Source organism: Fusarium poae, chromosome 2 (genome assembly GCF_019609905.1).
Source record: "Fusarium poae strain DAOMC 252244 chromosome 2, whole genome shotgun sequence".
Lineage (NCBI taxonomy): Eukaryota > Fungi > Ascomycota > Sordariomycetes > Hypocreales > Nectriaceae > Fusarium > Fusarium poae.
The window spans coordinates 9086338-9108511 of record NC_058400.1 but is presented as its reverse complement, the minus strand read 5'-3'; the positions used below and the strand labels follow the sequence as shown (position 1 = coordinate 9108511).

Sequence of the window (22174 nt, the reverse complement as noted above, 5' to 3'; positions counted from 1 at the left end):
TGCGAAGCTGATAGTCTGGAAGACGGCACATGCCATTCCCAATGCCTCGAAGCCTGACATGTTGCATGCGGCTCAACTAGCTGGTCAAAAGTTGTTACCAAAATAAAGTTCAACTATGACCTGGAAGAGTAGTTTTATACCTTGTTCCTGTAATTGGACCGGGAGTCTAAATTGAGTGACGGTCTGATGTATTTGGTTAGGTACGTCGATGCCCAATGAGTTTATTCCCTTTATTTCCGCAGTAGCTTCGATGCCACGTGACTACGCGTGCACGTGCTCTCATCTCATCCTGCCTCCAAATCTCATCAAAGCTTCTTTGTCAAGATCATCGCGCCCTTCACAATTCTCTTTTTGGTTCCCTCCGCAGCGCGCGCAAAATGTCGAGCATGGCCGAATCTCAATCTGATCAAAGCGAAAATGAACGGCCAGACGACAGATCCCAGAGTGAAGATGATTCAAATGACGACAACGAGTCCAGCGATGAAAGCTCTGATGATTCCGACGGCGGAGGATTGCTCGACACTATGGCCGCTGACGGCAGCGATACAGAATCCAGTGACGACGAAGATGAGTACCAAAGTCACTTCAAATCAGATTCAACCGACCATTACTTTCCGCAATTTTGTCGGCTACCCATAGAGTTGCGCAATCGCATCTGGGAATTGTTCTGTCCCGAACTGCGCGCTCGCTATCGTGTTCTTGACTTCGTTATTTCCTGGGGATCTTCAAGATATACCGAGTCTGACCGTGATTTCGCATGGACCGTCAGGGATGGCCTTGCGCTAGACGATCAAACGAAAAACCTGCGCGCAGTCTTTGCAGTCCACCAAGAATCTCGCGCCTTTGCGACAAACGCTTTTCCCCACTCCCTCAGCATAGAGGGAGGCTCTGGAGACGCCACTGTTCGGTTCAACCAGAAGTCGGATGTTGTTCTTGTCAACAGCCTCAACCATACTTCTGGAAAGCAGATTTTTTACCTACCCGACTTTGCGAGCGAAGTAAAAAACCTTGCATTTGGCGGGCCTGCTATCCTTGACAATCTCATGAATTTCAGTATGGCTAAACTATTGGAGGAGTTTACACAATTCGAATCATTCTACGTCAGCGTCTCCAGCACGGATTGTCAAAAGTCGACCCTGCATTGGTGCACGTCCGATTTAGTCAATCACTACCGAACAGAAACATACGAAAAACAACCTGGCCTGGGAGAAGATTTGCAGTTCCTGTGGTGCTGGCCCGATTTGGAGCGACACCCAGACTTTGCGAAATATCAGATCAACAGAGACACATGGGACAATCTACCAAATCCCATCAACAACATTCTGGAGAAAAGAGGGATCAAGGCTTGGCCAATGGTTGCTTTTGAGTATGAGAGTGGACTGCGAAAATTCGAGTTGTTACAAACCCTTGGACCTGACTTTGGCGACGACAGCGACAGTTCGGATGAGGAATACAATGATGACGACGACAATGGGCCGGATTTAGACCAATACGAAAGCGATGGAATTGACGACGACGAGATCATCGAGACGTATGAAGATTCAGATGATGACGGCATCTCATTAGCCAGCGGATCACCAGAGCCTGCTCGACAGCTCCACCAGATTTCCGACGACGAGGACGATGACGATGGTGTGGGGGCCAACTTTTCCGAACCGGAACCCGAGCCTGAGTCTGCACCTGTGCAGCGTGGTCGTAAACGTCGCGTGGTCTCAGATTCAGATGACGAGGAGGAGGAAGATGTCCAGCCTTTAACAAAACGTGCCAGGGTTGTCATTGAGTCCGACGACGAAGATGATGAACCACAAGTTTCTCAGCCAGAGCGAAGCCAAAAGCGGGCAAGGACATTGGTATCTGATGATGAAGACGACGATGAACAAGGTGGCGTCTCGAGACAAGACTCGGACAATGGAGATTCCTCCAGCAGCGAAGAAGAAAGCGAAGATTCGGATGAAGAAGACGCGCCGCCTGCAAAGCTTTCTTTAGCAGAGCGTCTACGTCTCCACCGCGAAGAGAATCCTGTTGATAATGAGGATTCGGATGATGCAAGCAGCAGGACTGCAGATGTGGACAGCGAAGAGGATGAAGAGGATGATGACGAGGAGCGCAATCCATTCATGATGGGCATGGCTGATGAGTCTGATGGCGAAGGAGAAGATTATGACGAGGACGATTACTGATATTAATATTTCGTTTTTCATTTCATTACACTACTTGAACCCAGTTACAAACAGAAAATCCTCTAAAGCTAGATTCAATATTTAATACACGATAGAACGTCTTCCAGCAATGGACTACAAACTCTTCTCACTCGCAAGAAGCGTAATAAACTGTTCAATCCTCTTTGATCTCGTCTCTGGTTTTTTCGCAGTTTCCAACCTCTGAATGAAAACATACCTCTTTGTCTTTCCCAACCCCGCAAAAAAGTCACCCGCCGCTTTGTTCTCATCCAACGCCTTTTGGAAATCATCAGGTACAGACGCGTTACTACTTGACGAATACGCCCTCTCCCACCGTCCATCCTCTCTCGCCGCGTTAATTTCGGCCTGTCCAGCGGGTTTCATCTTTCCCTTAGCGATGAGCGCATCGACTTTTTTCACGTTACGCTGTGACCACAAACTTCCTTTTCGACGCGGCGTGAAGCGTTGGATGAAGTGCGTTTCATCGAGGGATTTGCGTTGGCCGTCGATCCAGCCGTGACAAAGTGCTGTGTCGAGAGCTTGGTCGTATGTTATTGAGGGGATGGGACTAGATTTCTTTGCGATTTTGAGCCAGAGGCCTGAAGAGTTTGTGACGTGGTTGTCGGTGAGATAAGATTCCCATTCTTGCGGGTTCGCGAAGAGGCGGGTTTCTAACGGTGACGATGGAGATGAGCGGGGTACAGTGTTAATTGGTGGCGTTGAAATTTGAACACGGGTTAAACGTTTAGTAGCGGAACGAGTTTGTCGCGACATTTTGGAAGTTTGTCAGGATGAGATGGTGTTGCAGGTGTTGGTTTAGTTAACATGTGTGGTTAATGCTGACAGGAATCCTCACCGCGAATAAAGCTAAACCAAAACAATTTACAACAACAAGCTACAAACATAACCAAACATGATTTAAAAACATATATTGACGTTGTAAATACCAAGGAAAAATATTGATAATGTCTTTTATTGCAAAAAGACGCGTCTTTAACGTCATATCACAAGTTGTCGCGTCCGAGGATAAAGCTATAGGGTAATCCGTCGCGTCAGTCTCGTCTCGGAGAGAACAGCGGATTACAGCACGTGACGTAGTAAAGACTTCAAACTCAATGGAGCTGTAGACTACAGGCGGGGACAACCAACGTCTTGACATCAGAACTCTACAGATAACAATCGTCAATTCTTATATGAAGAAGAAGATCAAATAAGATGCCAGCGGTCAAGAGGCCATGTCTTCAATGCAAAGGTGACATACACATGGCAATCAATTGACAATTGGAAAAACTAACAATTCTCAGATAAACATGTTAAATGTAGATAAACCAACTGGAACTACAGACTTATAAGAAGAGCTAATGAGTTTAGGTGATGAGGGACAACCTAGATGTCATCGTTGTATCATCAAAAACTTACCTTGTGCTCGACCAGCTAAAAAGACCGTCTTTCGCAATTCATCAACTGGACCTCTGACTAATCAGACTTGGGTTAACAGCGAGGTCAGAGACTGTAAGTCAAAGCAGTCACTCACCGAGAACTCAGTGACAGAAACTAAAGTCAAGATAGTTGCGAGTAGCCCGCGTACTCACTTCGATGTAGACAGCGGCAGGTCCCCGGGGTTCACAGCAGATCACAATGAGACATCATCACATGCCCAAAGAGAACTACCACCATTTCACGAAAGTATAAGAAACAATCAACCGATATATCCTGCTACAAACACGCCGCAATCAACTGGAAACTCACCGAGTTACCCATCATCACCTTGGCAGCAAGGAACAGGTCGATCACCTACGGATCAACCAAGTGTTTCAAGTGTCTACTCGGCGAGCCGTGATCAGCTATCACACTATGTTCCACCACATGACCAAAACAGAGACCATGTCCCGTCTCCAAGAAGCTATCAGACTTACAGCTCTGTGGAAGCGACGAGATTTCCGCTCCAAGATCCACAAGAGGCGTGTTTGCTGCGATACTTTGTGGAGGAGCTGTCGCATTGGGTATGCCTCATTATCTCATCGACAGGATCAAAGCGTACTGACAAGTCTAGTTGGATCTTTGTGACGAGAGAAGGCATTTTCAACTTGTTGTGCCCATCAGAGCTCGACATCACCCGCCATTGCTCTACGCGATATTTGCATTATCAGCCCGGCATCTAAGTCGCTTACCAAAGTATAGAACGCCACAGGGAATATTATATCAAGGCCAATTGCTGCCCAAGCTTACACCTCATGACGCAGTAGAATACACATTAAAATGTATCCCTGCGCTGCGAGATTTCCATACTATCCAGGATGATGAAAAGCTCGAGAGTATAATAGCGACAGCAGGTAAGATTACAATCAGTGAATTAAATGTAACATGACAGCTTACTCAGACCTCAGTCATTCTTCGCCAATTAGAAGAGATCGACGATGAAGAAGATGGCAGTAGTAGTGGTGAACAGGATGAGCAAGAGCGGAATCAAGACGGAAAAGAAAGACAAACGTCAAAGCCTCAGGTGAATTTCTTGGCCATAATCGATGCCGTCCTGAGAAGTCCACCGTCAAGGACCCTGTTCGGTCGCCGATCCCTCATCCAAGCGGCATACTGGATGGCCGTTCGCCAGGAGCTCTACCACTCGTTCACGAAACGTCACCCTCCAAAAATGGTTCTAGACGCGGAATACGGTCTCGGCGCGTCAAAAGCTAACAAGATTGTCCTTCACACGGCACAGGTAGCAAAGTGGCGATGGGCAGACGGGTCTGAGCAAGAGTGGTGTGCGTTTTTTACTGTTCCCACACATTATTATCCGAGATTACACTTTGTGCTGACCGATTGCTGAGTTAGTGAGACTACAGAAACAGGGCGAAACTCTCCAGGAAGAAGCGCTGAGGGAGTACCAGCCGTTTTACGTGCGTCCGGCTGACAGGTCTAATGGGGAGATCTTCCCGATTATCTGGTACTCGTCCGCGCTCGAGGTGACAAGCATGCAGCTGTGCATCATAGCCAAGATGGTTCTCATGGCAGAGAATCCTTTCCTCGGGTGCGTGTCTAACTAACTACCGAAAGTTAATTTTACAAAGGTCACCTATTGACGTCAAAACTTTTTGCAGAGGGAATTTATCAACACGTGCGCAGTGGAGAGAGATTGAGAATCAGGTTCGACAGATGATATTGGATTTATGTGGCATCAGTCTTTGTCATCCAGGTTGTCCGCCTGCGTTGGTTCACGCCGCCTTTGGGATGGAGTTGTATGGAGATTTCTTCACTGATGAGTATGAGCGAAAGGCATTGAGGGGTGTTGTTGAGAAATTCCGTGATGCGAGGGCTTGGCCTGTTCAGAATTTGTCTAGGATATTCGAGTAATGCGTTGCGTTGGTGATGATGGATTACCATTCATGAATTTCAGGGTACGTACCTTGGACCCCCCCCCCCCCCGGCAATCAATTTGTCTAGGCTTCTTGGCGGCGGCATTTTTCACAAGTTAGGCTGGGACTAGACTAGCAGGACGGAAGGAGAATTAGCATCTATGATTACACCGGGAAAAAATGTAGTACACGAGATTATCTATCTCTGTATATAATACTACTACACGGAAATGTTCTACCCGAGAAACTGGTTCTGTAGACTAAGTAGCAATCAATAATGAAAACTTCCCCATTACCGGCATCGTAACATGGCGTGTTACGCTAGATTTGAGTGGCCTTGTCGTGTCTCCGATATGTTTCGGCTGAGCGCTGCTGATCCTTTCCTTTTACTGTCGTTCGCCCATGAAGAGCTGGGCACAAGGATGAAGGGGAAGGGTTGTATGTATCGCCGACTCGGTAAGATCGTGTCAATCAGCGAGTGGAGTTGAAGAGAAGGATAATTAATTAATTAGATCTTTGATCAACATGGAAACTCGGAGGATTTGGAACGCAGCACTCTGTATGGATATCCTGATCGACTTTGCATCCCTGAATCGTTTGTCATGTTTTTATCACGACAAATAACCCAACCCTGAAAGTTTGCTGGCGTCAGCTTCAGGTAATACAAACAAACACAGACATTCTCTCCAATCGCGCACGTGTTTTTTTTTTCTATTACCCTCTACCTTTTGTTTTTAGGGCGCATGGAGCGGAAAATATGCCGTGGGTTTTGTTTGATGTTGCAATGCCGATCTCTCCCCACGGTAATCTCCTGGAGAGCCCACAAGGTGCTACCAAAGCGCCGGGTTGCACCGCCGCAGACAGACAGACATACAATATGCAGCTGCAGGGAAAAAAAAGGATATTGTGTTAGGCACATTGCATTAGTTAGAGAACGGATATTGAAACGTTGAGATGGGCACAAGCTAAGAAAAAAAAACGAGCGTTGTACCGCCATGAACACGTTTCAACGTGTCACTGTATTTGATACAAACGGGCGCGAGCGAGGACCTGACTAAAATGAATGTACTGTACGCTCTGACTTGTAACCTTGTTTCCCGCGTGGGAGGCCGTTACTAAAGAGCATTGGGCAGCAAATGACAAAACCATGATGGGAAGAGTTTTGACGCTGGTGTAACTAAACCCTGGATCAAAATAGGGTTATGACGACAAGACTTTTGTGTTGATCAATTGTTTTGGAGACTGGATCTTTTTTAATTTGCACTTGCAAATCAACCTGTGTGGGTAAAGAGTATGTACATACAATCGCGCGTGGGAGAGATCGAAATTAAGATCTACCAAAAAAGTCAGGCAGGGGGGGTTTAGACAAGGGAAGGCTCTAGGTGCGGACCGCGTTGGCAGATAATACCAAGTGGGTATGGAGGGGAAAAGCAAGAAAAGGACAAAAAAAGAAAGGAGATAAAGGCCCTTCTTCCAATAATGACATGGAAATTGAGACACGTTTGAACGGATCACGGATCACGGAACTTCACCGGCCATGGTGATTGTGACAGAGGCTGGCTGGAGGATTCAGTGGCTCAATTCTAGCGGGCCTTTTTCCACTGTGACTGTCCAATGCGACCTCTTGATCGACTTTCAGCTGTTCGTTTATCGAATTTACGTGGAGATGGGGGGGAGGATACGGGGATGATGCTTGACCGAAATGCAGCCCCCCCCCGATGGATTTGGTTGTTATTGTCTTTTTTTTTGCTTTTGTAGGGACAAACATTACATCGATCACAAAAGTTAAACAGATCAACCGATATTACAGTTATTGGAGTATCAGCTCATTAACCTTATTCAGGTGAATGAACGCATACAGTCCAGGAACCAAAACGGTGACTAGTTAGCCAGGGCCAGCCACCATTAAATCACAGTGGATACAGCGCCCAGTCCAGTAAAACATGCATTGTGGCAGGCCTCACATATCACCTTGTGCCTCTCTGTCTCTCCCTTTAGTCTCTGGCATCGTGCAAGGGAGATGGAAAGACATGTTTCGACGCAAGGGCGATTGATAACAGAGAGCGGAATTGTTTGACTGTCAGTTATCACCAGACATTAATCATGTCAATCATCATACCCAATCTTGCTTGGCTTCCGAGGTATCTGTTTGTCAGAGTTCAAGACAAGACCTATGAAGAATTGCACAGACAAACACACAAGCATTTCTGTTTCTTTCATCGTTTCACGACCGATTCAAAACAAAGTTTGCTAACAAACCAGGGTATTGCCGCCCGTCAAAAGGCTAGACCTGACCTGGCCTCAGGTCATTCTTGGGTCATGGGTACTGCAGGGCAGGGAGATATTGAGCCTGGTGGGTGATAAGACCAAGATGCAAAAAAAAGAAAAAAAAAAAAGAAAAAGAAAGAAAGAAAGAAAGAAAGAAACATGTTCATCTGATATTTTCTCTCGTGACTGCATGTTCTCGCAGGTTCAAATGCAAGGGCGTTTTTGCCCGTTTTCTTGCAGTAGAGTACATATTACAGCAACAGACCAAACTCAATGGTGGGTTAAGTGAGTGGGTGTACTATTATGTCACACTGGACGATCCTTGCTTGAATGCAACGCTGTCTCATGTCCCCCTTGCTCAAGAGGCAGCAGCGCTCACTCACTCTCAGCGAAAAAAGAAACGCACAACATCTGTCATCGGACGAGAACCGTCGATCTGTGCAATTTACAAAAAAACAAAGGAACCAGTCTGTTCGCCCCCAAGGGTCCAATTTACCTTGGCTACCTACCTGTCAATGTCCATTTCCCCTTCAGTTCAGTCATCTACGGTAATAATAATGGCCTAGACTAGTTCTACGGTACACGGGGAGCACGAACCCCCCTCCCTCCCCCCTCCCCCCCTCATCAATTAATTCCGAACTGCGGGTTGACCAATCGGGATTTGCAAGGGTTTTTTTGAAGAGTAGAGTGTCCAAAAAGGGATCTACACTCAGTAAGGCCAAGATCAACACCACAATGAGAGGATTCGGAGAGAGAAAGATCGACTGACCCCAGTAAAAGGAAAAGACACTACCGCTAGTGATCTGTCTCCCGGAGCTTACACACATTTGCAAATGCGCGCCAAGGATCTGGGCTTGGGGCTTGGGCTGTTGTGCAAGGGATAAACAGTCACAGACAGACGCTCATCTTTTCTTTTCTGATCCCTCTCTCTCTCTCTCAAACACACACACACACACTCTCTCTTTCTTTCTTATCACGTTCATTTGACGTCTGCAAGAAATATTCTTAATCTTTTCTTCCCCCCTTGTCCGTTATGGATGGATCTTTGCGTCGACTCTAGTTGGCTTGATCTAGTTTAGTAGAGAGACACCCCCTTCTTGCCGTCTCCCGCCCCCCCCGTTCAGTCAACCATCCATTATTTTGTGCAGTGTTTTGTCTTCTACTACTATACACTACATAATACGTCGTCATATCCGCTTCGCCCTTCCATTTGTCTTCCCTCTCCCAAGTTCAAGTGCATCAATCTGCTGTACTTGCTTCGCAAACCAACCCCCCGACCTCGAATATTTTGTACGATACCCAACATTGTACATTCCTTCCAACCACGTTCCTTTCAAGACAATACAGACTATACTTGACTATCTATCTATATTATATACTTCCCTTTCTCTCTAGTCTCCAACATACACATCGATCTCTACCACGGTTTCTTTTTATCATCACCTTCAACAACAACAACAATATGGCTTACTCCCCTAAGCCGCAGCCCAACCTCGATGGGCTGGGCATCTTTTTTATCGTCTGGACCTTTATCTGGACTTTCATCGTCATCAGCGGCATGGTTTTCCTTTGGCGCCGTCGCGACATGCCTATGCTTCGAATTCGAGACCTTCCACTTACCTTTGTCGCCATCATGATGCTCCACCTCTACTGGGGCGCCATCCAAACCGGTTACGTCTACTTCCCACTATTTACTCCCGAGGGAGAGTACTGGATCATGGGCATTTACTTCCCCATCGGTATCGCTTTGTTTCACGCTTCCAACAGTCGCTTTCTGCACGTCGCCAAGCAGCAGAGGGAACTCTTTGCTTCGGATGAAAAGACCCACAGAAGGTCTCGCGCAAGACGGGATTCTTGGCTTGGGAAATTCCAGGCTCTTGATTATACCAGAAAGATTCTTGTTACAATTGGATTGGGCATGGTTGTTCAGGTAATATACAGTCCAACACCTCTTTTCGCGATAGCATGTGAAACCAAAACTAACATGGAACAGTTCATCCTCACCATCATCATGTGGTGCATCTCCAAGAAGTTCCATGCCAGCTGGGGTCTTGCAGGTACTGAGATCCATCCGGGTACTGAAGAGTACGAAAAGGCTCAGATTGGCAAGGGTTGGGAATGGTAAGCATACTCTCTCTCCCCCATCAAATAGAATTCAACACACTGACCCTCTTAGGTGGCCTTCTGTGTTTTGGCAATTTATTTGGGCATGGATCGTCGCCCCTTACATCCTCTGGCAGTCGCGAGGCATCAATGACACGCAGGGATGGAGAACTCAAACCATTGCTTGTTGCATTGCCAAGTGAGTCTCCCTTGACAAAAAAAGTAATTAATCTGAACTCCACTCTAACCAAGACACACAACACAGCCTTCATGCCACTCCTATGTGGCTCGTCGCCTTGTATGTTCCAGCCATGGCACCTGTTAACGCCTACTGGATTCCTCCCCAATGGTAAGTCCAAGCCACCTACCTCAATCTCCTTTATCTCTCCCCCAAAAGGACAACTCATTCTGACTTTTTACTTTGTCCAGGCTTGCCATCTCCATCATGGCCATTGAGATCTTTACCATCTTCTGGCCCTGCTGGGAAGTCCTCCAACACCAGACCCTGCGACAAGAGACCCTTGACTCCATCGCCCAATGGCAGCTCAACAAAAAGGCGGTCACCCATGGTGCTCAATCTGTCGTCACTGGATCAACGACTGTCGCTGCTTCAGCTCTTACCGCCTGGTCCAAGGACGGCTCCGTCAAGAGCAGCGCTTCAGGTGAGAGTATTCTCACCATGGAAGCTCTCGAGTATGTCCTTGAGCGCAACCCGGAGCCTCTTCAACAATTCTCTGCCCTGCGCGACTTTTCCGGCGAGAACATTGCCTTCTTGAGAGCCGTCGCTGAGTGGAAGTCTTCACTACCACCTTCGGTCCGCGACCCCGAGAAGATCAAAGAGCCTGCGGTGCAAGAACTCGTCCGCGAACGCTTCAACAGTGCTCTGCGCATTTACACCAGCTTTGTCAGCTCGCGCGACGCCGAGTTCCAGATCAACCTGTCTTCTCAACAACAGCGCAAGCTCGAGACTGTGTTTGAGAACTCTGCGCGTATCCTCTTTGGCGACAAGGGTACCGTCGACCCAGCTTTGCCGTTTGAGACTTTCCAAATGACCACGACAGCAAACAAGGTCAAGTCTTCTGGCGCTTCTACAAATGGTTCCGAGACGGGCATCATGTCTACAGAATCCGATGCTGGAAACCATAGCGACAAGGCTCTTTACTGGGGTGACATCCCCGAAGGCTTTGACGCGACCATCTTTGATGACTCGGAGGGACACATCAAGTATCTTGTTTTGACCAACACGTGGCCCAAGTTTGTTAAGGACCGACGAACCTCAATTGACTCGAATGATACCCTGGAAGCTGGAAATGGAATCCCTGGCGGTCGATAGAATGGAAATATGGTCAAAGAATGTTATGGATTTATTGGAGTTGATGATTACAAGTGATTCCCTTTTTACCTTTTGCTTTTTATTGGGAAAGCTTTCTACGTATCTATTAATGCCACCACGACGTACTGTCAATTCTTGAATAATGAACATTCGATTCTCATCTTTATTACATAAACAATGTGAATTCATCTGTCCTCGTCCATCCTGGCATTGTCAACTGCCGCCCATCCATCCATGTGATTCCTCGGAACCAGGGTAGACAAGCCACAACGGCTAAGCCGTGTTGGCTTACAGGGCATTGTCAGCTCAATCCTGACCTGACTAGCGGTTAATCCCGTCTGCCTAGAGACCCCTGTGACCTGAGTAACATGGCGTCCACGATATTGAAGCATGATCGCGATGTGTAGCCCCTGTCAAAGTCAGCGGTCACCTGCAAGTCTCATCACATCGATAGTGAGATATTGCCGAAATGACAGATTGTTTCCCAACAGCGTGGAAATGTCAGTTGGTGGCGTAGATCCGGTTACTCTTTTCCGTGGTCTAGTAAGGGGGTTTTGCTATGCACTCGCCCTCGTTCAAGTATCAACTATTGGCGGACATGGTCTAATTGTACAGATGACCCTATCCTCCTGCGAGCTAGACGAGGATGAATCTGAGCTGTTCGTACTCTGGTGCTGACATTTTTAACTAGTCCAAGTTTAGCACCTTGTAAGTGAACATTCGTTCAAAGACCATGACCTCAATCATACACTCAAAACATCTAAACGCAGCAAAGTGTGTTTAAAATGAGCCAACTAGTTGAAATACAAGTGGACTGTAAACGATATTATACACATTGAAAACATATTCTCGCCAAAGAAGATTGGCTTGTACAAATATTGGAAGAGCTTGTATAAGAAGTTGGTGAATAAACCATCATGACCAGCAATAACCTAGTCAGACCCATATGGATTGCTACCAATCTTGAAAAGGTCGTCGTCGTCAAAAGAAAAAATCGTCGTCATATTCGTCGTCAAAATTAGTCGTCGACAAACTTGTACTAATCTCCGTGTCGGTGTGACCGTGTTCCAAGAGTTTCCGAAGTTCTGCTGCGTGATCAGCGGGCCGGTCCCTTCCGAGACGATGCTCGGCATAGTTGATCCCGTATATCCTACACAAGTTCTCATGTAGTTGTGTATACATTAACTCGCAGGCTTTGACATCCTCGATTCGATCAGTCCGGACAAATACTGGGTGGTATATGCAGCGACGGTTTTGCGAGTATACATCCCAGTAGAGGCAATACATAAAGTCAATGTCTATAATCGATGTCCTCGTCAGGGCTGTAAAGATATCTTCCCATGTACCAGACTCAATACAGGGTTCAAAGAAATCAAGCCGTTCGAGAGATTGACATCTGTTGATAAGTGAGGCGAGTGCTTCCCCTGCTACGCGTACGCGGTGAAGTTGGAGAGAACGAAGATTGGAATGAGGAAGAGAAGACGCGCCAAGGCTCAAATAAGATATGCTCCCAACCTTGAGAGATTCAACATTTGACGCCAGAGATAGTAATTTTTGGACATTTTCGGCGTGAACTTGATTCCATTCGGTTTCAGGGAACGGTCTCTCTGAGGTGCGGGATAGGGTCAGTCGAGTCTCATTGTGCCAGGCAACATGAACTCTAAGACGCTTGAGTTGTTGAAAGAATTCCTTCGTTGCGGAACTTTCAGCTTCGTTTTCATTATTGAGAAAGTGTCCGAAATCTTGTGCAACAGCCAACGAGAGATCCAGTTCTTCCAGCTTGTTAAGCCCAGATCTGATGATTGCCAAAGAAAATGCTTGGAAGAGGTCCGCCATATCCTGAATCCAATGTGACGTGCCATTGCTATCGAAATTGTAACGCCCGTCAAGGCGAGAGGGTTTCTCATAAGTGTACCCTAAATCGAGCTTTAGAGCGGTGAGGTTGGAAAATCTCGGTAATAGACGATGAATGAGTATCGAGATGCGTGCAAGAAACCGACGGTCTTCCTCACGGAATGTTCCGAGTTGGGCTCCAGTGTTTTCCAAGTAGTCTAAAAGCTCAAGGTGAGGAATGCCGTCGAATTCTAGCCGGCGGACCAGCTTGGAGATGGAAGGGTCCGATGCTAACCCTTGCAGTCGCGATATACCAATTTCTCTAAACATGTATGTATGGCAGGGCATGGGTCGAACAAATGGGTTCTGGGGGAGCTTTACTGGACGGCCTGAGAAGATGATGGCGCGTCCAAAGAGTAGAGGGTTTACCAAGTCGCGAAACATGCGGTTTACAGCACGTAGTGACATCAAGTCCTTCCGCCATGTCAATCTGTCTATTTCGTACTCTTCTTGTTCTCCAGCATCGTGCAGGATCAATGGGATCTGTAGCTAGTTAGTAGGTTTAGAAGAAGGCGAGACATTGACCCGTACCTCGGCAAGAATTTCGGGTGGTACACTTTCAATAGAAGCCATCGTTGCGTGCCTTGTTGGATGTAGATGTAGGTAGTGAAGAGGGAAGGATGTTCTTCTGAAAAGGGACACGTTATAGGTACTGTCCCAGTTCCGGTTCATCTTTCTTCCAGCAACGTTGATTGGTCCATGTTGTGTGCCGCATAACAGAGGCAACTTGATACCTGGCTGCGAAAAAGCAAATCTTAGACAATATGATTGGTTTGTAATGATGAATAGCTACCTACTAACGTTATCTATCTAGATAGCCGAAACTGTTATTGCTCATCAACCAGTTGAGTAACTCTGCAAGTGGCTGACAATTGTGCTACGATGGACAAGATACAAAGAAACATGTATCAGTTTTAAAGGTGTCTCGTGCCCTAGAGGCAATATTCATTTTATACCGCTATTACCAAGGCTAGTATCGTATCCTATTTCCTGTTGGCCAGTTGCCCTGCCCTTGCCTAAATGAAGTCCTTTGGCGATCTTTTAAAGTCTCTGAAAATACCGTTCAAGTGGAGGAAGCTTTTAGTAAATTATGCATCAGAGTAGAGTTTCTAAGAGGCTAATATGAAGCAAGTAGACCAACCATAAGTCAAGTAAGGGGACAACTACAGGTCTGACCCTCACCTTGCTAATTGAGAAGTTACTGACAAACTGACATTGCTAAGGAGGACAGAATATAATCAGTTCTGAAGATTTATATGGCAGGAACCTACTGTGCTGGAATCTTGAGTCGGTGCTAGATCTTCCCATATAAAAAACAAGAACACTAACGAATACATATATGCAAGCGAATTGAAGAACAAACATTGCATTTCTTTCCTTTCCTCTAGAAAACGACAAAACTACTGGAATTATTCGATCCTGCATGCACTCTATCGTGCTAATCAATCTCAACGGAAGCGAATACCCTGGATCGCTACCAGGACATGACATTGCGTTGTCCCTTCTCAGAAGAGGTAGCCAGCAAATAACCTATCCAAACCCAGATGGATTGTTACAAAAAGTCAGAGGATCGTCGCCATCAGAAACATCCTCCCTATCCTCATTGGGGGATCATCTTCGTATCAACCACCCTTAGAGGCCTCCATTTTCATCAATATCCCTTCAAAGTAGTGTCGAAGTTTTGCTGCCGTCTGTGTCGGCTTTTCCGCCTTGTAAGCGACCTCGTCAAAGTTGATACCGTATCTCTCGCGCAAGTTTCCAGGCACTTGCAAAAACACCGACTCGCAGGCTTTAAGGTCCTCGATCCAATCCGTAGTAATATGGAAGTTTTCAAATAATAGGTCCTCCAATTCAGAATCATCTGATGTTACAGCATAGCCGCAAAACTGAATGTGGAATGCTATAATCGAGGTCTTACTCAAGTCTGTTAGGACCCTTTCCCACGTACCAGACAGTAAATAGACATTTCTTAGATTGACATCTTCAAGCGACTTGCATCTTTTGATAACCGCCATGATTGTTTCTCCTGCTATGAATATATTACATAGTTTTAGTAGCCGAAGATGACAATGCGGAAGAGTTGATGGAGTGACAGTCAATGGTGGATCATCCATGCCTCGAATTACAAGCTGGTCGAGATTTGGCGCCAGATGTAGTAATTCTTGAAGATAAGTGCAGCTGACAAGATTGTGCGCAAATTCATCGGGTGGCTCGGCAAATTCATCAAGCGCTTCATCGTCATCTGTGATAGCAAGAAACAAGGTAAGGCGCTTAAGTTGCTTGAAAAGAGCACTAGTCGCGGCACTTTCCGCTTCACTTGCACCCTCGAGAAGGCTTTGAGAGGGTCGTGAAATGGGTAAATGGAGAAAGAGTTCTTCCAGCTTTCCAAGCCCGGATCCGTAGGCAGCCATGCAAAATGATCGGAAAAGATCCTGCGTATCCTGAACCCAACGCTCGAACTGGAGATTGCTGATTCCGCTGGCATATCTGCCCGAATCCAAATCAAGTTTCAGAATTTCAAGGTTGGAACATCTGGGTAATGTACTGCGGATGAGTGTTAAAGTCAGTGCAAGAAATCGCAAGTGTTCGTCTAACTCTTCGTCTTCTGATTCGTACTCGACTGTCGAGAACTCAAAGCGAAACTCCAGGAAGTGGATCAAGTTTTGGAGAACAGGTTCTTCTGATAACCATCCTAGTCGGTATGGTTGTACGTCTCTCTCTATCGAGAATTGCATATGTCTGAAAAATATAGGGGTGATCAACTCATAAAAGTTGCTGTTTACAGAGCGCAGCGATCCCAAATACTTTCGCTCATTCCAATCAAAGATTTCATGCTTGCGTCTGGGTTGTGGAAACTCTATTGGTTGATCGTGCAGGTACGATATGATCTATGGTTTGTTAGCAGGTTTGAAAGAAGACAAGAGACTAAAACATACCTGGGTAAGAACCTCGCGTGGTAAAGTTTCAAGAAAAGACATTATTGCTTGCCTCGTTAGATGGTGAAGAGGGGAAAGTTTATCGCGAAACAGACACGTTATAATATCTCGGCGGATTCGTTCCATCTTTTTCCCGACAACGTTGATTGGTCCATGTAGTCTGCCCCGCTGAGATCGAGATCTTGTATATCAGCAGAAGACTAGAATATACAACTTGGCTTCTTCTTTAATAAATTACTTTATAGTAATATTATTTAAGAGGCAAGAAATAACATCTTTATACTCTAGATATTATATCTTAGAATTTAATCTTTTTTCTTTATTTTATTTACTATTTTCCTAAGATTAAAGATAAACTACAGAGTATTTATATATAAGATCCCTGAAGGCTGTAACTCAATATTAGCCATATACCTCCTCAGTAATTAGTTTGTTAGTGTGACAATGAATTGTCATTTTTCCTTGAATCTGTACATGTAATGACATAGCCCTCAAGGTGATGTTGAGTTACACGTCAAGTGGCTGATACTTGTGCTACGATGGACAAGATACTCCGTGTGCGACACCGAGGCTGAATCTCGCTGGCCCCATGGTATCTGTCCAAGTTCTCTCGCCATAAATATCCATCACATGGCCCTATCTCCGGCAATTTTGTCGCAACTAGATTCCTCAGTCGTATACAATGACATCTTTTGAGCCCACTCGAGAGAGTACAACTCTTATGGACCAGCAAGACAGCCCTCAGTCTGTCGAAATGACACCGCACGTTAAAACGAGAATACCCGAAAAGTCAAGTCAGTCACCATTTTGGCTTACAAAGGCCGCCCTACTTCTATTTGTTTGTATCTTTACGTCCTGTGCCGCATCACTCATTGTTCTGCACTACTTCATGCATGCACGAGGTGGCCTACCACTGAAATTCTCCTCAAGCGAGTACTCCTGGACATATGGCCCAACAGCTATACTCGTCATCATCCTGAGTCTATGGAGACGCATCGACTACTACTACAAGTCAACACAGCCTTGGATGGAACTTCAATCTGGCCCTGTCCCCGCTTCTAGATCATTGCTTCTTGATTACATATCGCCTTTTCAACTGCAAAGTATGTACCGGTCGTTTAGATTTGGCCATTACCGTGTCACTGCTACAATCTTTTCGTTCTTTCTACTGAAGGGTGTTATTCTTGTGTCCACCACTTTATTCGTCGTTCAAAATTATTCACACTTTGAGGAGCTCGATATCACGTATGAAAACTCTTTTGATGCAGCTAGAATCTGGACTTCTCCACCATACAACTTGGGGTTTGTCACGGATAACCAAATACCGATTTTGGATGGTGGTTCCGACACGTCTGTCTGGAAGTACCTCGCACGTCTAAACGGCGCAGCACAGAATGACTCGGCTTGGGAAACTAAAGACGGACTCGTTACTCGACAGTTCCGACCAACAGAGTCAACTTCGAATATTACCTCCATCGAAGCACCAGTAGAAGTTTTTGTCCCAAACATCACTTGCGAAGATGCTACTCTGATAGCTAAGCCTTATAATACCTATTTCCTGTACTCGTGGAATTCAACGACATGCTCAACAGGCGTTGCTACTTTCGAATTTCGATGTTCAAACAACAAAACGAACGAAATGTACTGTGGAGCGAAGCCTTGGCACTATTCTCTTATCCGTGCAAATTGCTCAAACGGGATCAACAACACTGAACAGTATGTGGATAATTTGCCTCATGATATCGAGGAATACGATATAAGACACGTAATCACAGCCGCACAGTATAGCATCGACCTGGAACAAGTGGCTGTGGCGAATACGTCCAAATCAATAAAAGTCGTGGATTATACTTCTATTATCTGCAAAATAGGGTATGGCATACTATCAACCAACACCACATACAATCCTCTATCAGGTCTCGCAACAATCTCGACTGAGGCTCTAAAAGGGGCGGGTACGCCGCTGCACAATTTGACCAGTCCTTATCTTGCCGAGATGCTCTTTTCAAATATATACAAATCAGAGAATGCTCTTATTGTTAATGAAACAAATCTCGTCCAAACTCTAAAGTCGTGGTGGCAGCAAAAACAGCAAAGCCAGTCACTTTTTCGACTAATGGCTGTGAGACTAGGGGGTGATTTCGAACCCGGGAGATTCCTGAATTCTTCTGTTTTCAGGAAAACTTGCCTTGATGTTCTGCGTGGGCTACTCAATGAGCTAGCCCAAGAGTCGCTTCTCATAAGAAAAACATCAAAAGGCACTGCCACCGCAAGTGTAAGCGAGCCCAGACTATGCACGAGAACTGCAGCTGTTTGGGTCATGGCCGCAGGTTTTGCCTTGTTGGCATCTATATGCTTAGTACTTTTCTTTGCAACTTGGAGAAATCTTTGGATAACTGCATTTTGTGGCTCTATTGCAGGGTATGCAGCCATCTTGTCCAATAGCCCTACCGTGCAAGATCTATTGAAAGAGTCGGGACACTCCAACGAAAAAGATTTGGTTTCTATTCTGAAGGAAGCCAGTTTCAAGGCATCCAGTAATGGCAGTGGAGAATTTAGGATTGAAGCGTCCGATAATAGCTTGTCATCGAGTGCTACAACTTCGAAAGATGCTGCAAAGGCTAAAGCTTGGGTACCTATTACTGGAAGCCTTCCTTTTGTCATTGCGACAGTAACCTTCCCTGTCCTAGCCATGGGCGTACTCGAACTTTTGCAGCAACTGTCCAGCCAGAGGCAACGCCTCGTTGATATGCACGAGGACGACTCAACTGTAGTGTCATATGTTATTCGTATCGCCTCGACAGCAGTGGCTTTCACTATTGCCACAATGTTCAACAGTCTTGATTTCACCATAGCGACATTTGCCCCTTACAATGCTCTTCGATCTGGAAGCGTTCAGGCCGACAAGAGTATTCTGTTTCACCTGCTGTCTGTGTCTCCGTTCCTGGTTTTCATCAAGAGTTTTCGAGCGGGTTATGCCGGCGCAGCGACTTCTTACATAGCATCGTTCTTGGGCAGTTTTCTCACGATTGCCGTTTCTGGCCTCTGGATCCTCACCGGGAATGTGCTTCACATGAAATCATCTACAGTGATGGTTACAAACTGGCATGCTTCATGGCCAATTGATAGCATGGATGATGGAGGGGCTGCTGTGGCGTTGAATCTTATTCGTCACGGTGGTGCCAATACGTCGTTAGGAATATTGGAAGATGTCGTCCTCCCAGATATCGAACTTGCTGCATCTCAAACTCCGACTTTTAATAACGTTCACCAGTCTTTGAACTATACTTACAAAGTTGGTGCTCTAAGGCCGTTTCTCAGCTGCAAGGTCATTCCACGGGAGAATATCACGTCAAATTTGAACAGAGCACTGGAAGATTTCTTGGACGGGGACATTATATCAGCACACTTCCTTGCTCCATACGATTGTGGCGACGTCAAAGTCAACAAGATGGCCAACATCTCGTTTGAATTCAAATTCGATCTTTTTGGCGATTCTCAATGGATTGGCCAGTACATTGAATTGAACGCCAGCGCTGGCGTATCTGACGCTGAATGCCCATCAGTTGGTATTTTCTTTGGACAGGTAGATAACATCGATACATCAAAATGGGATTTTACGGCATTGGCCTGCTCACAAGGTATTGAGCAAATTCCAATCGACGTCACATTTATAGGCAATCCTGCGTTACGCCAAATCAGTGAGGATATTCCACCAAAACTGCAACGGGATAAAGGATGGAGATGGGTGAACAAAACATCAAAGTCTCAAACATTGGGTTACAGACTTCATCGCTTCTTAACTGATGATTTGGTAAACTTCGGTGAACTTGAACATGAGATCGAGTTTGATCCGTTCTTTAACCAATTGGTGTTTGGTCCTAATGGATTGAGCAAAGAAGGTCTCGCGGGTTCAAAGAACGTGGACAAACTCATCGATGCAGTCGAGAGAGACTATGCCGAATACATGAGGACTGTCATTGACCGCAACTTTCGGGCAACCAAGAACACTACAGCTGAACTCATCAGTGCAGAAGCGTTTCCCTCGAAATTAAGCCTTTCGTCCTACAAGACTAGGATAAGCGGGACGTCATACGAATATGGCACCAGATTAGCAATCCACTCAACGTCAAAAATCATTCTCCAGATCCTGTTGGCAGCCATGGCAGTTCTTGGACTCGCAAGTTATCTTCTCGTCAAGATAGACGGAACACTCCCACGAAACCCATGTAGTATCGCAAGCACAATGGGGTTCCTAGCTGGGTCCCAGCTGTGTGATCCAAGCTCGGGAATCATACCCAAAGGGGCTGAGTACATGAGTGACAAAGAGTTGAAAGATGTGTTTGATGGTTGGGTGTTTAGTCTTGGGTGGTGGCATACTCAAAGATCTTCTGAGGTCCAGTCAGGTGAATCCGAGACTGTAGATGCTACAGGAAGTGAACGGGGAGATGGCGCAGAATCGACTCAGGAGGTCTCTAAAAGGTTCGGGGTTGATGTCGGATGCGCTGAAGCGGCCAAGTTTTGATGTTTCTGCGGTTTGTCTCATTATAGCCTCGCAAGTTATCAGTTTTTCTCTAGACTAACTCACCATCTGACTACGTTTCAAATCGACTACATGCTATTGAGTTAGAATGCACTCGCTGAGGCCGTACATACAGACTGACTATGGAGCTGCGAAGTAGTATTCTATTTTTAATGAAAGTAAATAGATGTATAGAAAATAACAGTAACGAAGTTGACTAAACGCTATAACAGTATTCTAATCCACATCATAGACCTAACACCGCCCTTTTAATCTCATATGTCCAAAACTCCTTGCGCACTTCTTCATCCGTAACCTGCTTCAAGAACACATCATAGACGTACAAAATTGCAAAACAATCCTTCAAGTACCTTTTAAGATCAACCCTTGCCTTTTGATGGACTTCATCATCTCCAAACCCTAGAGGGTCCACAACTGGTTCTTCTTCTTGACTTTCAATAATCCCATCTGCCTGTCGATCAGCCCAAACCTCTGTAATACCTAAAGAATTCCAGAAAGCGCGATGCGGAATATTTTGTGCAGGAAAGTCATAGTTTTGTAGTGCGTAATTGCCTAGAACACGTAGAAGTATCTCAACTCTCAGTAGTGAGACCTGCTGTGCACCTTGTGACTGAACTGCTTCTATCAAGTTTAATAGCACATACAGTTTCATGGCTTCACTAGTAACCAGATCTAGTCCGAACCCGTGACCCCAGGTCAAGTATCGCAAGTCGGACATGGGAACATGCGTCGATAGTTGATATAGAGCGGACAGGGCCTCGCGACGAATGGTTTTATTGTCGCTGACGGCAGCTGTAATGACCAGCATTTTGGCTGCATCGGCCAAGTCTCCATCTCGAGTGCAATAGCCTGTGTCAGACTCCGAGGTAGTGGCTCGTTTCTTCCAATAGTTCAAGTCCTGGTGTTTTGCATGCAACGGATTCTTCAACGCCGAGTTCTCCTCGTGCGGGCCTAGGTCGAAATGGTGTTCTGGAAAGTTGAGTACATCGTCTGAGAATAACTTTCCGTTGATTTGATCGGGGTTGATCTTTGAGGTTTCGGTATTGGAAAACTCTTCGATGGTCGCAATAAAGACACGGCTGAAATGTCCAAGAGCTGCATCCTGGGTAGGCAATCCGAGAGCTTTCAAATTGTAGTTGGCATTTGTTTCAGATTTTGCCAAGGTGAAATGAGAAGCGATAGTCTTCCATGGCAGTTTGTGATCAAGATGCATGATGCCTTAGGGTTCTGGGGTACGAAATGTCGTTGTTGTTTGCTGAAATGTTGTCACTTGCTGAGTATGTGCGAAGTTGAATTCCAGTCTTCAACGTGAATTGTGAAGTGTCAGATGGACCTATTATATACAAGGAGCTGGCATCATAAATGGGTCAGCCTGACAAGCATGAATTGACCTTACGTGTCTTTTTCCTCGGGATCGTAATCCGGGGGTTTCACCTTCGTTTCAGCGTTCTTTTTTTATCTGGCCTATGTAGTTCATCGAGCCCGAGATATTGGTCATTGGCAGGGCATTCTTTATAATTATAAGAATTCGTAAGCTTTAACGCTTACGCAAATAAATCCAACCG

General features: G+C 45.8%; 8 protein-coding genes across 8 annotated transcripts; 4 read left to right on the top strand and 4 right to left on the bottom strand.

Annotated features, from left to right (window-relative positions):
* Positions 1-377: 377 nt before the first annotated feature.
* On the top strand, positions 378-2180 carry FPOAC1_007107 (uncharacterized protein; the record flags this gene model as incomplete). Its single annotated transcript, XM_044851575.1, has 1 exon — positions 378-2180. One exon carries the CDS (start codon positions 378-380, stop codon positions 2178-2180), a length of 1803 nt encoding a protein of 600 aa, XP_044710287.1.
* A 114-nt stretch (positions 2181-2294) lies between these two features.
* On the bottom strand, positions 2295-2954 carry FPOAC1_007106 (uncharacterized protein; the record flags this gene model as incomplete). Its single annotated transcript, XM_044851574.1, has 1 exon — positions 2295-2954. One exon carries the CDS (start codon positions 2952-2954, stop codon positions 2295-2297), a length of 660 nt encoding a protein of 219 aa, XP_044710286.1.
* Positions 2955-3395: 441 nt separating this feature from the next.
* Positions 3396-5531, top strand: FPOAC1_007105 (uncharacterized protein; the record flags this gene model as incomplete). Its single annotated transcript, XM_044851573.1, has 8 exons — positions 3396-3432; positions 3485-3499; positions 3552-3692; positions 3750-4183; positions 4234-4513; positions 4568-4942; positions 5013-5208; positions 5279-5531. 8 exons carry the CDS (start codon positions 3396-3398, stop codon positions 5529-5531), a joined length of 1731 nt encoding a protein of 576 aa, XP_044710285.1.
* Positions 5532-9263: 3732 nt separating this feature from the next.
* On the top strand, positions 9264-11237 carry FPOAC1_007104 (uncharacterized protein; the record flags this gene model as incomplete). Its single annotated transcript, XM_044851572.1, has 5 exons — positions 9264-9731; positions 9795-9922; positions 9978-10103; positions 10170-10253; positions 10334-11237. The coding sequence occupies 5 exons, from the start codon at positions 9264-9266 to the stop codon at positions 11235-11237; spliced, it is 1710 nt and encodes a 569-aa protein (XP_044710284.1).
* A 981-nt stretch (positions 11238-12218) lies between these two features.
* Positions 12219-13703, bottom strand: FPOAC1_007103 (uncharacterized protein; the record flags this gene model as incomplete). The annotated part of the gene is made up of 2 exons (XM_044851571.1): positions 12219-13613; positions 13662-13703. The coding sequence occupies 2 exons, from the start codon at positions 13701-13703 to the stop codon at positions 12219-12221; spliced, it is 1437 nt and encodes a 478-aa protein (XP_044710283.1).
* Positions 13704-14752: 1049 nt separating this feature from the next.
* FPOAC1_007102 (uncharacterized protein) lies at positions 14753-15865 on the bottom strand (the record flags this gene model as incomplete). Its single annotated transcript, XM_044851570.1, has 1 exon — positions 14753-15865. The coding sequence occupies one exon, from the start codon at positions 15863-15865 to the stop codon at positions 14753-14755; it is 1113 nt and encodes a 370-aa protein (XP_044710282.1).
* An 883-nt stretch (positions 15866-16748) lies between these two features.
* Positions 16749-20591, top strand: FPOAC1_007101 (uncharacterized protein; the record flags this gene model as incomplete). The annotated part of the gene is made up of 3 exons (XM_044851569.1): positions 16749-17552; positions 17659-17782; positions 18487-20591. 3 exons carry the CDS (start codon positions 16749-16751, stop codon positions 20589-20591), a joined length of 3033 nt encoding a protein of 1010 aa, XP_044710281.1.
* Positions 20592-20835: 244 nt separating this feature from the next.
* On the bottom strand, positions 20836-21822 carry FPOAC1_007100 (uncharacterized protein; the record flags this gene model as incomplete). Its single annotated transcript, XM_044851568.1, has 1 exon — positions 20836-21822. The coding sequence occupies one exon, from the start codon at positions 21820-21822 to the stop codon at positions 20836-20838; it is 987 nt and encodes a 328-aa protein (XP_044710280.1).
* Positions 21823-22174: the final 352 nt, after the last annotated feature.